Source organism: Myotis yumanensis, unplaced genomic scaffold, assembly GCF_028538775.1.
Source record: "Myotis yumanensis isolate MYYU_CA2020_CCGP unplaced genomic scaffold, mMyoYum1.0.hap1 SCAF_7, whole genome shotgun sequence".
Lineage (NCBI taxonomy): Eukaryota > Metazoa > Chordata > Mammalia > Chiroptera > Vespertilionidae > Myotis > Myotis yumanensis.
The window spans coordinates 35,954,133-35,970,767 of NW_027223758.1; the positions used below are offsets into that span (position 1 = coordinate 35,954,133).

At 39.5% G+C, this 16,635-nt stretch overlaps 1 protein-coding gene across 6 annotated transcripts in view; it reads right to left on the bottom strand.

The window, feature by feature from the left end:
- Nucleotides 1-16,635, bottom strand: part of NCOA6 (nuclear receptor coactivator 6) — a 115,329-nt gene that overhangs the window by 58,735 nt on the left and 39,959 nt on the right. For all 6 annotated transcript variants that reach the window (XM_070420184.1, XM_070420181.1, XM_070420183.1 and 3 more), the window contains exons 2-4: nucleotides 11,477-11,580; nucleotides 5,498-5,779; nucleotides 1,432-1,587 (exon numbers count right to left, since the gene is read on the bottom strand). In XM_070420184.1, coding sequence (XP_070276285.1) covers nucleotides 1,432-1,587; nucleotides 5,498-5,732 — 391 coding nt within the window. In that variant the 5' untranslated portion in view covers nucleotides 5,733-5,779; nucleotides 11,477-11,580. The remainder of the gene's footprint in view (nucleotides 1-1,431; nucleotides 1,588-5,497; nucleotides 5,780-11,476; nucleotides 11,581-16,635) is intronic.

Below are 16,635 nucleotides of genomic sequence, written 5' to 3' on the forward strand. Positions count from 1 at the left end.
CCTCCTGCACCCCCTACTGGGGATCGAGCCCACAACCCAGGCACAAGCCCTGACAAGGAATCGAATTGTGACCTGGTTCAGAGGTTGACACTCAACCAGTGAGCAACAAAGGCTGGGCTCAGCTGCTGAGGTTTTGTGGAGCATTCAGGTTCTAAGCAAGCACAGGGTCAGGAAGGCTTGGCCTGCCAGTGGAAGGTAAGACTGAAAACGTTGGTTGCCGCCTGCCTGCATCACATAAGAGGGAAGGAGATGGTTTTGGTTCACTGGGCACCCAAAGATAGAACCTCCTTTGTGCTCCCCCACCCTTGGCACTTACACCTCTCACAGGTTTGTTTGCCTCACCAAGGTCATGGACTCCTTCTGATTTCATAAAAACAAGGACTATATTTTATTTAGCACTGTATTCTGAGTGCTGAAACAAAGTGTTGCCATTATATATGTGTTTCCCTTGCTTTCATTCAACATATATTTACCAAAGAACCTAAAACATGTACAGTCAAGCAGAGATCCAACGGTAAGCCAAACAAGACATGCTCCCTATCCTACTTAAGCTTGCAATCTATGGGGGAACAAAACAATCATCAAATAACTGCTCTAATGAAAGTGTGATCCAAGGGGGGAAATAAAGGCTTTTGTGAGTATACATAACAAAAAACTATGACTGAGTCCAGGAGTTCAGAAAATACATCCTCCAGAAAATGTAAGCTGATACTGGAAGGCTGAGTAGGTGTTTAAGGGAAAATGATAGGGAACAATATTCATATAGAGAAGCCATCAATGCCAGGGACCTGTGACAGGAGGAAGAAATGCATATTCAAGGAACCAAAAGCAAGCTGGAAAGGCTGGAACACAGCAAAGAGGAGAGTTGTACAAGATAAGGCTGGATGAAAAAGGTAGAGGTCAGACCATGCAAAGCCTGAGGTCATAATAAAGAGTCTGGTCTTTTGAACAATAGCAAGCTATAGCAGGGATTTCAGTTTAAGCTGTGTGTGTTTATGTAGTATATTTTCATTTTGAAAAGATCACTCTGGCAAAGTATTTGAAAAATGAATACTACTACAAAAGAATCGTTTAGGGTCTCCTAATCTCTGTTAGATAAGTAAAGATATAAAAACTAAGGCTTAGTTGGTAGAAGGAAGCAACTGAAATCAGATATTCTTCAAAAGACAAATCAATTTCTGGTCAGAATGCCAGTAAAATCAAGTATGATAGGCCAACAGCCAAAATCAGCCACGGGAACAGAGTCTGAGGCTACAGATGCTGAAGCATCAGGACCCAACAAAAACCAATTCCTCTTTATCCTAAAGGGCTACAATGTGAAGCACAGGTTACGTAAATTACTTGGCATTCTAAAGCTGAAGAGAGGATTAAAGCAGCACAGGAAATCATGGGACATTCTGCTGCTGTTATGATTTGGGTCCAGACAGGCACCTTCAATCTGAACGGAGAGAATCCCCAGATCCCGAAGCTGCTGGTTGTTGCTCTGAGCCAGGATCCGTAGCCGCTCCGCTGCTTCTCGGGGGATGTTGAATGTCACACGCACACTATTCCAGGGCTCCACCTTCTGTACCTTTAGCTTGCTGGATTCTTGGTTGTGAAAGAAAGAGAATAATATTAGCAATCTTTTAGCAACTAGAAGACATGAAACAACAACAAAAAGAAAAAAGAACAGGCAAAGCACTAGCATGGAGTAGCTAAGCAGCTTAGGCTCTGATGTTAGACTTCAAACCTAATCCTAACTTTGCCACTTAGCACCAGGGTGCCCATGAACAAGTTATTTGATCTTTCTGAAAATTACCTTGCTCTTCTCTAAAATCATGAAAAAACTACTTAGAGATTGTGAGTGCTAAGTGAGATAATATGTCGCAAAAATCTAGTACAGGACCTACTACACCATAGCTACTGAATAAACGGAAAGCAGTAAAATAGAGTAAGGAATATGAGAGAAGAGAGAGGTTAAGTTTAAATTAATAGAATAATATCTATTCTGGACTCAGATTAATGTATGTGAACTGAGAAACTGAGAACATTTAAGTCTCAAATTTCAAGTGAGATTCTATAAAAATTCAATTGGCAGATATGTCAACTGTTGAATACGTACAAAGGAATCTGCAGCTTATTTAAAGAAACAGCACTATAAAAGACACTAGTAAATTTACTTATAAAAAGGTTAAGCAAAAAAGGAAGAAAAAAGGTTAAGCAATTTTACCTCTTCAAATAAAATATTTGAAATTTTAATACTCATATTTAAATATTCATTGAGCATCCCTGTGGAAGATAATTATAGAGACAGAGAGGAAACATATCTTATAATGTCCTATAAATGTTTCCGTTTAAAGAGGGCTTAAGTCTTGATTCTTTATGTCTTTGATTTTTAAGTCTTTACCTACCTTAAACAAGAGTACAATTTCCACTGAAGCACATGAAACTGAGGGGGAAAACAACATAATTTTTTTTTAAATGTATTTTATTGATTTTTACAGAGAGGAAGGGAGAGGGATAGAGAGTTAGAAACATCAATGAGAGAGAAACATTGATAAGAGAGAAACATCAATCAGTTGCCTCCTGCACACCCACTACTGGGGATGTGCCCGCAACCAAGGTACATGCCCTTGACTGGAATCGAACCTGTGACCCTTCAGTCCGTAGGCCGACGCTCTATCCACTGAGCCAAACTGGTCAGGGCAAACAACATAATTTGACAACCAAGCTTCAGTTAAGATATGAAAACATTATATTTCAGCAAGTCTGAAAAATCAATGCAAACTTCAGCACATGTTTTTAAAAGAAAATATAAAAATTAACTAATTGAGGAGGTAATATTGTTTGTAATTATATTTTACAGATGGAAAAACAAATCCCAGGACCAGGTAGCAGACTAAAAACCTTTTTTTTTTTTTTTTCAACAACGCCAGACAAAATAATTTTCCCTTTTGTTAAAACTCAGCTAAGTTAAATCTTTTGTATCCTCTATTCAGTTATACATTTTAATATTAAGAAAATGGTCTTGCTCTAGCTGGTTTGGCTCAGTGGATGGAGCGTCAACCTGCTGACCAAAGGATCCCAGGTTCAATTCCAGTCAAGGGCATGTACCTTGGTTGCAGGCTTCTCCCCGGCCTGGGCCCTGGTCAGGACTCATGCAGGAGGCAACCAATCGATGTGTTTCTCTCACATCGATGTTTCTGTCTTTTCCTCTCTCTCCCACTCTCCCTAAAAAAAATCAATGGACAAAAATATCCTCGGGCGAGGACTAAAAAAAAAAAAAAAGGAAAATGGACTTATGGGCATATCTGTTCTCAAAATAAGAAATATCCACAGATAGGGGAAAGTGCCAACATGCTGCCTAAAGCCCCTGCCAACTCCAAAACCATTATATATTGAGAGTTAACTTACTCAGACATGAAATTCACTTGTTCTAATGTGGAAAAAAGAGATCACTTGCTAAGAGCAGTGAGATAATACAATCACAGAAATTTAGAAAGAATTACGCAATATTTAGTTCAAGTCTATATTACAGGCAAGAAAACTGAAGCCCAGAAAGGCTAAGTGATTGGCCCAGGATCCTGTGGCTACCTGGCAGCATCAGAGATGGCATTAAAATCCTGCTCTGATTCTCAGGTCAATTTCCTTTTCATGACACTTATGCCTCTGAACAGCAAAAGGCAGGAAGCTTGGGATCCTGTTTCCACAGAGTACAGGTGCTACAGGGCTTCTTCCTAATCTGAAGAGTACTGGAATCTTGTATGTGGTCTAGACAAACATCAAATAGGCTATGACATTATCTACTTGTGATTTGGTTTTAAAAAAATCCTTGTTTATATATAGCTACATTTTATCAAAAGTTTTTAAAAGTTCCATCATATTTGAGAAGATACGATTTAAAAAATATTTTTGCACCAAGTATATAATCTAATAACTGTATAGGTCAGGGTTTGGTAATTTATTTAAAAGCAATGAAAAAATTGACTCAGCAATTTAAAAATAAGGGGAAAAATGTGGGTAATTAAGAGCAATGAGCAAGTTCAGGCCTAGGTGGGCCCTTATAAAATGATATATTATGACTGTAATTATGGTGACAATGACGGTGATAACTGCAACTTTAACAAATAAAAGTCTCTAATACTATGCTAAATAGTACATTAATTATAAATAAATCTTACGCAACACACTAAAAAAGTACTTGAAAAAAAAACACACAGCAGCTTCCCTCCTGATATCAAATCTCAAAAGAAAAAAAAACCCATGCCTAAAAAAATCTAATGAGCACTTGATCAAATCAAGATTTGTGATAGAAAGATAAAACCTAGGCTTTGCACTATGTCTGAAGGAATTACATAACTGTCCAACCAGGAAAGGTGGAGAACACCTAAACTAAGATTTAAAAACACAATGGGGGCGGGGGGTCGATCGGGAAAAAAGGAGACATATGTAATACTTTAAACAATAAATAAGTAAATACATACATACATACATACATACATACATAAATAAATAAAATAAAGTGCCAAATTGCCCAAAAACAAAAAAACAAATGGCCACAAGACCAAGACAGGTAATCTAAATGTGTGAAGAGATCAGATGGAAATTGTGATGAGGTGAGGGGCTGCCTTTGGTGCTATTCAACATCATCTGGGGCAGAAAGAGTGCAAAGCTATCAGATCTTTCCATTTTTACAGAAAAATCCAAAACATGGATTTTTATGTAAAATATTTAAAATTTTAAAGCATTGGCAATGAAATTCAAACATTAAAAAATTAAAAAAACAAAACAAAACAAAAATATGAAAGTGGGCCATAAGATGCGGCTTATGGTTGGATTCAGTAGGCTGTTGGTTAGTATCCTCTGATCTAAAGTTTTAGAAAACAAATTTCAAGCATACTTTAAGTAGAACCATGGAGTAAAAGACTTAAAGATCCAGTCTAAACTCTTCATTTTATACACAAGGAAACTGAAGGCCAGAGAGTTAGAAACAATAAATATATTTGGGTTTTAAGACTTACTCCTATCCACTAGAGCAGGTTATTTACATATTGCTATGTTAAGTTCAGTTCCTCCATGAACTTAAAAGAAACACAATAGCATTTCTTTAAAAAAAAAAAAGGGAAAAAATCCTAAAATTCCAACTTTACAATTAAAATGAGTCTTTCAGCCCTAGCTGGTTTGGCTCAGTGGATAGAGCATCGGCCTGCGGACTTAAGGGTCCCAGGTTCGATTCCGGTCAGGGGCATGTACCTTGGTTGCGGGCACATCCTCAATAGTGGGTGTGCAGGAGGCAGCTGATGGATGTTTCTCTCTCATCGATGTTTCTAACTCTCTATCCCTCTCCCTTCCTCTCTGTAAAAAATCAATGGAATATATTTAAAATAAATAAATAAATAAAATAAAATAAAATAAAATGAGTCTTTCAAACCAGTACAGCAAAATTTTACACTGTAAAACTCAAGATAGTCACAGAAGGGCAAATACTTAGAAGGCAAAAGTAATTAAAGCAAATTACCCATGTGTAACAAATTGGGCACATTCTCCAATATTGTGTCCAATTTCCATTTGAAGTCTTTATCATCTATATTTCCTTTGAAGGCCACAAAGATTGTGGAATCCTCCAAAATACTATCACTTTTTGTGTCATCATCTTCTAGTCCAGAGTCAAAATCCATCTCTGAGTCTTCCATTGTTGATGAACACAAGGAAGTATAGATGTCTTCTAAGTTTGGAAGGTCATCCAAAACCATGGTGAATATTATTCCAGAAGCAAGTGCCAAGTGGACAAAAAGAAAACCTTTGAAAAGAGAATAGAGAAAAAGCATGGCAATGCATAATTATAGAATCAACAATGTAGAATCCATAGTTCTTTTTATTTTGTATTTATGTCCATTATGTTATACTAGAGGCCTGGTGCACAAAACTTGTGCACGGGGGAGGGGGCAGGGAGGGGCCCTCAGCCCAGCCTGCGCCCTCTCGCAGTCTGGGACCCTTCGGGGGATGTCCACCTGCCAGGTTAGGCCCGCTCCCCAGGGGGATCAGATCTAAGCTGGCAGTCAGACATCCCCCTGGCAGCCTGGGAGCTCTCAGAGGATGTCCGACTGACTGACGGCTTAGGCCAGTCGGATATCCTTAGCACTGCTGAGGAGGCGGGAGAAGCTCCCGCCACCGCCGCTGTGTTCGCAGCCATCAGCCCGGCTTGTGGCTGAGCAGAGCTCCCCCTGTAGGAGCACACTGACTACCAGGGGGCAGCTCCTGCGTTGAGCATCTGCCCCCTGGTGGTCAGTGCACGTCATAGCGACTGGTCGTTCCAGGTAATTCTGCCATTAGGGTCAATTTGCATATTACCTTTTTATTATATAGGATGCTACCTCTTTGTAAGTCTAGAGTATGGGGAGGAGGGAACAAGAGATCATAAAAAAAATAAAACATCCCTGGCCTGTCTGGCTCAGTGGATAGAGCGTCAGCCTGCAGACTCAAGGGTCCCAGGTTCGATTCTGGTCAAGGGTACGTACCGTGGTTGCGGGCACATCCCCAGTGGGGAGTGTGCAGGAGGCAGCTGATCGATGTTTCTCTCTCATTGATGTTTCTAACTCTCTATCCCTCTCCCTTCCTCTCTGTAGAAAATCATAAAATATATTTAAAAATAAATAAATAAATAAATAAATAACAATAAAAATAAAACAACCTTAGCTGGTTTGGCTCAGTGGATAGAGCGTCGGCCTGTGGACCGGAGGGTCTAGGGTTCAATTTCGGTCAAGGGCACATGCGGGCTGGATCCCCAGTGGGGGGTGTGCAGGAGGCAGCCGATCAATGATTCTCATCATTGATGTTTCTAACTCTCCCTCTCCCTTCTTCTCTGAAGTCAATAAAAATATTTTAAAAAATAAATAAAAAAGAAAACAAGTGTTTTTTGAGAATTTATATAAACCTTTGGGTGACCCCACAACACAAGAGCTCCCCAAGACTTGCCTTACTTCTGTCCTCACAAGTTTCCAAGAAGCCAGTTTCTAAAGCCCTCCTCTTTAGCTCAGTGGATAGAGCGCTGGCCTGTGAACCGAAGGGTCCCAGGTTCGATTCCCCGTCAAGGGCACATACCTTGGTTGCAGGTCCTCCCCATACCGGTCCCTAATTGGGGCACATGCAGGAGGCAACCGATAACCAATCGATGTGTTTCTCTCACATCAATACTTCTCTCTGTCTTTCCCTCTCTTTTCCAATCTCTCTAAAAATCAATGGAAAAATATTCTTAGGTGAGGATTAAAAAAAACAAATTCTTATATAAACTATAATTACAACTATGTTTTCTTTTTTAAGATGGATAAGAAAAAAGGACTGAAAATCAATACACTAAAATGCATAATTGTGCTAGGCTAAATATTACAACTAAATATGCTGTAATATGGTTATATTACTTGAATAAATGGAGAAATGTATTAACCTTTGTTCTTTGAAATAATGAATAAACTTCAAGAGCAAATGCTTTTCAAAAATGAATCTAAGCAATCTTATGGGGGAGGAAGGGAAGTCCTATGTTATAAGTAAATATGGGGGGAAATTTTGACATTTGATCAAAGCATCTTATAGTCTGGTATTGTAATTATCAATAAGGAACAGTGAGATTGAGTGGTTAAGAAACAACAGCATTCAGAAAATCCTTTAGAAATACCACTGCCCTGCCCTAACCGGTTTGGCTCAGTGGATGGAGCGTCGGCCTGCGGACTGAAGGGTCCCAGGTTTGATTCCAGTCAAGGGCATGTACCTTGGTTGCGGGGACATCCCCAGTAGGGGGTGTGCAGGAGGCAGCTGATTGATGTTTCTAACTCTCTATTCCTCTCCCTTCCTCTCTGTAAAAAAATCAATAAAATACATTAAAAAAAAAAGAAATACCACTGCCCTTAGTCAACTGCCATCTGCATTTTACAGAGTTTAAAGAACTTTACTAATAAAGATAAATAAACAAAGCTTAAAAGATTTTTAGGGCTTAAAAGCTGCTGCTCAGCAAGAAAAAGTGATTGCTTAAACTGCATGAAAAATGGTAGCTATTTAGCAGCTGTTCCAAAGTTGAAACAACTGTAAGAAGAGAATTTAAAATTTAAGAAACATTTTCCAAAAGAACCTTTAATTGGAAAGAAAGAAACCAACTGAAAAACCTGGACTTTGACAGTCTTCTAAGGAGGCTATTGGTCATGGTATAAGGCTGTGTATCAAGATTTGAAAAGCTCTCTAATGGCAGATACACAAGTCAGCTAATTTAAATTCAGGAATTACCAGTTTAACAACACCTATGGGCACTACACAAGTGCTTAGAAAACAAGAAACTGAAAGGCAGGCTATGAAAAAAATGGTTAACCTTCCTTCCAGAAAACTTTTTAAAGTAACTTCTTTTAGATAACTTCATTGAGAAGATTCCACTTAAAATCTATTAATAAGGATTTCATATCAAAATAATGACTAATCTTTGAGTTTGAAATGCAGTTCAGCAACCAACTCTTAGAGAGAGAAAACAGACTACAGCTATCTCAAGAGACGCATTTGGTTACTTATGGTCATCTATCAAAAGATAATATGTGCTATTTCTCTGGGTTTGCTAAGATTAAATAGCAGTTATCTTGCTCACCCACATAATAAATTTCTAGGTTACTTATTGATTTCAATTCTTACTGGAGCTCTTTTGAATTTTCATGAGGAATCTAAGAAAAAAAATGTGATATTTAGGAGAAATTTTAAAAGTAAGCATATTATTTATGCTACATTTCCAAGGTAGAATAAAATAGATTTGTAAATGAAATCATTTCAGGGTACCTAAATAGCTCCAGCTAATGAAGGAAAGCTCTTTATTATAGAAGAATGCCAACTTAAATGTAAAATATATATATATCATTTTAAAAATATAATTTTGAAATTCCTAATAAAATAATTCAGGCAAGGATCATTAATAAAGATAAAATTTTATGTGAAAAACAGACACACAACTGGATAGCACATGATGTCAAAGTATCATCCCAGATTTGTTGCTTGTTAATGGGAAAAATAACTTTACAATGGAAGAACTGTCACTACCTGAACACAATGTTCAACCTTAGCATCATTAGCACAGAAACAACCAGAAATTATGTACAGTATGAAATGCACAGCATTACCTATGAAACAGTCTTGCCAAAAATGTTTAGCCTGAATCTAGCAAGTTTTTTTTTTTAAAAATTTTTTATTGATTTCAGAAAGCAAGGCAGAGTGAAAGATTGAAACATCAATGATGAGAGAGAATCATTGATTGGCTGCCTGCTGCACGCCCCCTGCTGGGGATTGAGCCAGCAGCCTGGGCATGAGCCCTTGACTGAAATTGAACCCAGGACTCTTTATTCCGCAGTCTCACTGAACCTAGCAAGTTTTTAACAGAAGACAAAGGAACAATTTAACACCATGAAAAAATAATTACACAAATCTAGAATATAGGATTTCTGTAGCACAATTGGCTTGCCCTCTTAGTAAAAGGTAGATAAAACTATTCTACATTAAAAGAGATTTAAAAGACTTAAACATCAAATGGAGTGTATGGTCCTTTATTGAATCTTGGTTTGAAAAAAAGATGTAAAGCACATTTTTAGGGTAATTAGGAAATTATTACTAATTTTGTTAGGTGTGATAATAATGTTGCTGTGGTCACACAGGACAATGTTCTTATCATTTCTTAAGAGATGCATACTGAAACATTTAGGGGTGAAATGTTATGCTATCTGTAATTTACTTTAAAATACATTAAGCAAATATGACAAAACAAAATGTTAATATTGGTTAACAATATGTCATGAGTATATAGGTATTATTTATACCATAATTTTATATATGATTAAAATTGCTCATAATAAAAAGTTTCTTTAAAAAACATATTTATATTATCCTATATAATAAAAGGCTATTATGTAAACTGTCCCCTCAATTGGGAGTTCAACAGGGATTTCAACTGGGAGTTTGACGAGGGGGCGGGGCTGGCCGGCCAACTGCCTGTGGCCCCTCACCCTGGCTGGCCTGGTCTGATTGGTCGATCGGGGTGGGCCAGCCGGACCCCACCCATGCATGAATTCGCGCACTGGGCCTCTAGTAGCCTATCTAATAAAGAGGAAATATGCTAATTGACCCTCACGCTGTCACAAAGATGGCAGTGCCCACAGCCAATAAGGAGGGAATATGCTAATTGACTGCCATGCCCTCAAAGATGGCGATGCCCACAGCCACAAGATGGCCAGCAGAGGAGGGCAGTTGGGGGTGATCGGGCCAGCAGGGGAGGGCAGTTGGGAGCGATCAGGCCGGCAGGGAGCAGTTAGATGTCGATCAGGCTGGCAGGGGAGTGGTTAGGAGGTGATCAGGCTGGCAGGCAGAAGCGGTTAGGGGCAATCAGGCAGGCAGGCGAGCGGTTGGGAGCAGCAGTCCCAAATTGTGAGAGGGATGTCCCTGTGGGATCAGGCCTAAACCAGCAGTCGGACATCCCCCGAGGGGTCCCAGATTGGAGAGGGTGCAGGCTGGGCTGAGGGACACCCCCCCTCCCAGTGCACAAATTTCATGCATCAGGCCTCTGGTTATATTTAGCTATCTGCACCAGACCTTTCTCTTCAGAATTTTTACCTGGTGCAAGTAGCTGAATAATCGGTAAAATATTGTCACAGGCTATTCAAATTATTTGACTTGGCTGCCATTTGAGCAAAAGACAAAAGACACTATTATCCACATCAGATTATCACAAACTCACATACCTATTGGAGTCAGGCAGGTAAAATAAATAAGAGAAGAACACTGGCTATTAAATGCATTTTCACATACTGTATGAATGGTTTGAGCAATGGAAAACTTGAATACCCATCTATGATGAGCACCTACAACTTTGCTCCAGCTTATTATTTTCCTATGGAGTGATGGGAAGAATTGTAAAGGCCCAGAAATAATAGATATTTTGAATTTTAAGAAAAGACAAAAATCCATATATTTAGTGACATCTCCAGATTTTCAAAGAGATTTACATTTTTGAAAATACTCTATGGGCCAAGTGAAACACACTGCAGCTGCATATGGCCCACAAGCCATCAGTTTTCAATTTCTAATTAAGTCTGACAATCCAGGTATGACTCATGTGATTGACTAGTACAGCACTAGGCCCGAGTGAACTATGTGGGTTTGGTGTATTGCTGGAGGAAACCAGATATTTAAAATGCATTTAAGTGTTATGATGTACCTCTTGGGAGGTCTGTGGACTCCTCAAGAAAAAAGAGATTAAGCAATCTCTTAATCCCAGAAGAACAGAAGGTTCAAACTTAGTGAATTTTGGTTTCTTTAAATATGCTGAAGTCTCCCATATCTGGTTGAAGGACTATCTTAACCTTTGACAAAACACTAGATGGTGAAGGAAACAGTTTTTTACTTGCTATGTAACGGTACAGCCATTCCATTGCTTGTAATTAAGCCGAGCCATATCCACTCTCTTACATAAGGTTTCACTCACCAAAATATCTTTTTTAATTTTTATCATTTATCCAGGTCATCCTCTACATCCAAACAAGCTGGCATTTTTAGGGACTATATTTCAAGGTAGTCCAAATAAAAATTCTAAAAAAAAAAGAAAAATAAAGTTACAATATTATATAGAAACTACACAGGTAACCTATTTTTGCAACAGAAGTTAATGTAAATATCACAAGTTATCAAGTCAACTTAGATATCTCCAAACAATGTTAAAATAGGGTTTTCTTTAAGCATCTTTTTTTCTGAGATCTTAAACCATTCATCAACAAGCATTCAGAGTATAGAAGCAAACTAAGGGACATATACCAGTTTCACTTAATAATAATCATGAAACTGAGACCCTAAGCATTAGAGTCCTTCCTATACCTTCATTTTTAAACCTGTTAAATTAAAATAAATTAACATCATGCTGCACTGTTTGCAGATACTTGGTGCCAAAACCAAAATATTCTGTATACACACTAAATAAAAGACATACCTGTTCTAGTCCTGGCCAATGTGCTAAATGGTTAGAGCATAAGCCCTGCACACCAAAGGGTCACAGGTTCGATTCCTGGTCAAGGGCACATACCTGGGTTGCAGGTTCAATCCCTGCCCCAGTGAGGGTGCATGCAGGAAGCAATCAATTGATGTGTCTCACTAACATTGATATTTCTCTTTTCCTCTCTCCCTCCCTCCCTACCTCCCTTCCACTTTCTCTGAAAAAAAAAAAAAAAATCAATGGGAAAAATATCCTTGGGTGAGGATTAACAAAAAACAAAACAAAACATACACAAAAACCAGCCCCTCCTCCTGGCACTCCAGGTTATTAAAGTGAATCAAATTAAAAAACAAACAAACAAACAAAAACCAATGCACTTCTAATAGAATTTCAAAACTCATTTTTAAACTTCATAAAGTATAGATTTCGTTTTTTCCGACTTTATAATATCTATAATACCTATATATTTTACTCTTCATTAAACTTTCAGTTTAAGTTCTAAAGTATTCTTTATTATACACACAGAAATTATGTATAAAAAGTGCATAACTTTTTTCTGGCATGCCTCAGAAAAAATTTCCTACTTAATAAAACAATATTTATTTACAATATCTTTAACTTTGCTATTATGGTTTTACATTACTGCCAAATACTGATTTTATAATTTCAAAATTTTAGATGAATATATATACTGTGTATTAATAAATTATTAGAGAAAAAATGACCCCTTAATTATTTTTTAATTCAAGAAAATGCCATTTTTAAGTCTTCATGGAACATTAATAAAAATTAAGCTTCAAGAAAGCCATAGAGAAAATTTCAATAAACCCAAAGAGTATCAATACGCTAAAACTGATGACCAGCACTAAAATTATAAATTCAAAATGAAATAAAAAACAAAGGCCTTTCTACCTTAAGATAATAACAAAACCTTAACTTGGGTTAAAAAATAAATGAAAATTGCAAAATTTCTAGAAAACAATAAGGAAAATATTACATATTAGAACCTAAAGAATACAATCAAATCAGCAAAGAAGACTATTCAGTCACAAATACCTTTATCAAAATAAAATGAAAAATAAATTAATTAAATATCCACTCAAAAAGTTAGGGGGAAAACTAATAATGTAAACTGAAAGAAAGGAAAATAAAGGAATTAATACAGGTGAAAGCAAAAATTAATGAGAAAGTAGAAAAACATTAGCAGAACTAGTAAATTAATCTAAAAATTGGTACATTGGGGAAAAAATCAGTAACACAGTTAAACCACTAATTAATCTAGTGAGTGGGGAGTAAACCCTAATATATAAAATAAGAAATAAGAGCCCTAGCCAGTTTGGCTCAGTAGATAGAGCGTCAGCCTGCGGAATGAAGGGTCCCAGGTTCGATTCCGGCCAAAGGCACATGCCCGGGTTGCAGGCTTGATCCCTTTGTGGGGCATGCAGGAGGCAGCCGATCAATAATTCTCTCTCATCATTGATGTTTCTATCTCTCCCTCTCCCTTCCTCTGTGACATCAATAAAAATACATTAAAAAAAAAATAAGAGAGCCACAGACACAAAGAAAATTAAAAAGACCAAAGAGACTATTTTACTCAGGCTTCTGCTCACATCTGTCTATGTCAACAATTTTCAATGGGTGTGCCACAAGAATTTTTAAAACATGCAAAACCTGACTACTTAGTCAGGGGCAATGACCTCTTTTCCCTTAGATCAGTGGTTCTCAACCTTCCTAATGCTGCGACCCTTTAATACAGTTCCTCATGTTTTGGTGACCCCCAACCATAAAATTATTTTCCTTGCTACTTCATAACTGTAATTTTGCGGCTGTTATGAATTGTAATGTAAACATCTGATATACAGGATGCATTTTCATTGTTACAAATTGAACATAATTAAAGCATAGTGATTAATCACAAAAACAATATGTAATTATATATGTTTTCCGATGGACTTAGGCGACCCCTGTAAAAGGGTCGTTCGACCCCCAAAGGGTCGCGATCCACAGGTTGAGAACCACTGCCTTAGATTATCAAATAAAAAAAGTGACAACAGCCAACACAACAGCTGTCTGATGTAAATGAATAAAAAATTATACATATATTTTGTGTCAGATTGGCAAAAAAATAATTTTTGGTGTGCTGCAGAATTTTAGTAATTAGTTAGTGTGCCATGAGATGAAAAGGTTGAAAATTGCTGGTTTATGTAAATATGATAATGCCCCCAAAAGTGCCATGCACAGAATTAATGGAAACACTATTAACCCAGTAGAGAACAGATTAAGTCTAATGATTTGAAACTGTTTCACAGTATACAAAAAGAAAGAAAACTTTCCAATTTTCTCATGAAGCAAATATAGAATGAGCTTCAAAAGCTGAAACAAACTGCAGGCAGAAAGCTACCGATCAATGTCTTCTATACTTCTCAATCTCTCTCACACTGAGGCAAGATTTCTAAGTCAAATTTTAAATAGAATACAAGAGGAGTCAGACAGACTCTTCAATAAATGGTGTTGGGAAAATTGGACAGATACATGCAAGAAAATGAAACTAGACCACCAACTTACACCATACACAAGAATAAACTCAAAATGGATAAAGGACTTAAATGTATGACAGGAAACCATAAAAATCTTAGAGAAATCCACAGGCAGCAAAATCTCAGACATATGCCAAAGCAATATCCTCACAATGGAAACTAAAGAGGAAATAAACAAATGGGACTATATCAAAATAAAAAGCTTCTGCACAGCAAAAGAAACCATCAACAAAACAACAAGAAAGCCCACTGCATGGGAGAACATATTTGCCAATGTTATCTCTGATAAGGGTTTAATCTCCAAAATTTACAGGGAACTCATACAACTTAACAAAAGGAAGATAAACAATCCAATCAAAAAAATGGGCAACGGACCTAAATAGATACTTTTCGAAAGAGGCCATACAGAAGACCAAGACATATGAAAACATGCTCAAAGTCACTAATCATCTGACAGATGCAAATCAAAACGACAATGAGGTACCATCTCACACCTGTGAGAATGGCTATCCTATCTAATAATAAACATGGTAATTAGCCGTATCTCCGCTACCCTTCCCATTGGCTAATCAGGGCGAAATGCAAATTAACTGCCAACCAAGATGGCGGCCGGCAGCCAGGCAGCTTGAAGCGAACATGAGGCTTGTTTGCTTCAGTGACGGAGGAAGCCAACGTCCCCCGCCTGCCTTGCCAGCCTCTAAGCTTGCAGTTTAAGAAACATTGTTACAAATATAGAAGCTAAACAAAACCCCAGAAACCTGCTTTCAGCCATCCCGGCTTCAGCCAGCAGGACCGCAACATTGTTTCAATTATAGAACAAATGCAGATCCCTGCTTTCAGCAGCCGGGATCTCAGAGCTGGAGTGAGCAGGACCGCAACAGTGTTACAATTATAGAACCCAAACAAACCAAATACCTGCTTTCAGCAGCGGAGGCCTCAGAGCTGTAGCCAAGCCTCAGAGCTAAAGCTGGCCCAGAATTAAAAAAAAGAAAAAAAGGAGCGGTTGGGAGCTTCAGTCACCCGCCAGCCTGACCCCAGACTGGCCAGGCACCCCAGTGGGGACCCCCACCCTAAAGGGGTGTGACCAGCTGCAAACAGCCATCATCCCCTCATCCAGGCTGGCCAGGCACCCCAGTGGGGACCCCCACCCTGATCCAGGACACCCTTCAGGGCAAACCAGCCGGCTCCCACCCGTGCACCAGGCCTCTATCCTATATAGTAAAAGGGTAATATGCCTCCTAGCACCGGGATCAGCGGACAGGGGGCAGCGACCAAACCCCTTGATCGCCCTGCGGCTCTGTGTGTGACAGGGGGCGGGGCCACAACCTCCCTATCCGCCCTGCTCTGTTCGTGACAGGGGAAGGCGCCCCAACCCCCTGATCAGCCCTGCTCTGGGCGTGATAGGGGGGAGCTCCCCAACCCCCTGATCGCCCTGCGGCTCTGTGTGTGACAGGGTGTGGTGCCCCAACCCCCTGATCGGCCCTGCTCTGTGGGTGATAGAGGGTGGCACCCCAACCCCCTGATTGGCCCTGCTCTGTGTGTGACAGGGGGCGGTGCCCCAACTCCCCTATCGGCCCTACTCTGTGAGTGACAGGGTGGAGCTCCTCAACCCCCTGATCGGCCCTGCTCTGTGCTTGACATGGGGTGGCGCCGCAACCTCCCTATCGACCCTGCCTTGAGTGTGACGGGGGGCGGTGCCCCAATCCCCCAATCGGCCCTACCCTGAGCGTGACTAGGGGTGGCATTGCAACCTCCTGATCCGCCCTGCTCTGTGCATGACAGGGGGTGGCGCCCCAACTCCCAAATCAGCCCTGCTCTGAGCCCAACCAGGGACTGCACCTAGGGATTGGGCCTGCCCTCTGCCACCCGGGAGCAGGCCTAAGCCAGCAGGTCATTATCACCCGAGGGGTCCCAGACTGCGAGAGGGCACAGGCTGGGCTGAGGGACCCCCTCTCCCCCCACGAGTGCACCAATTTTTGTGCACCGGGCCTCTAGTCTTTCCTAATAATAGACAAACATGTAAATTAACCGTCCCTATGCTACGCCCACCAGCCAATCAGGAGAGTATGCAAATTAACCCAACAAAGATGGTGGTTAATTTGCATATGTAGGGGTGAAGCG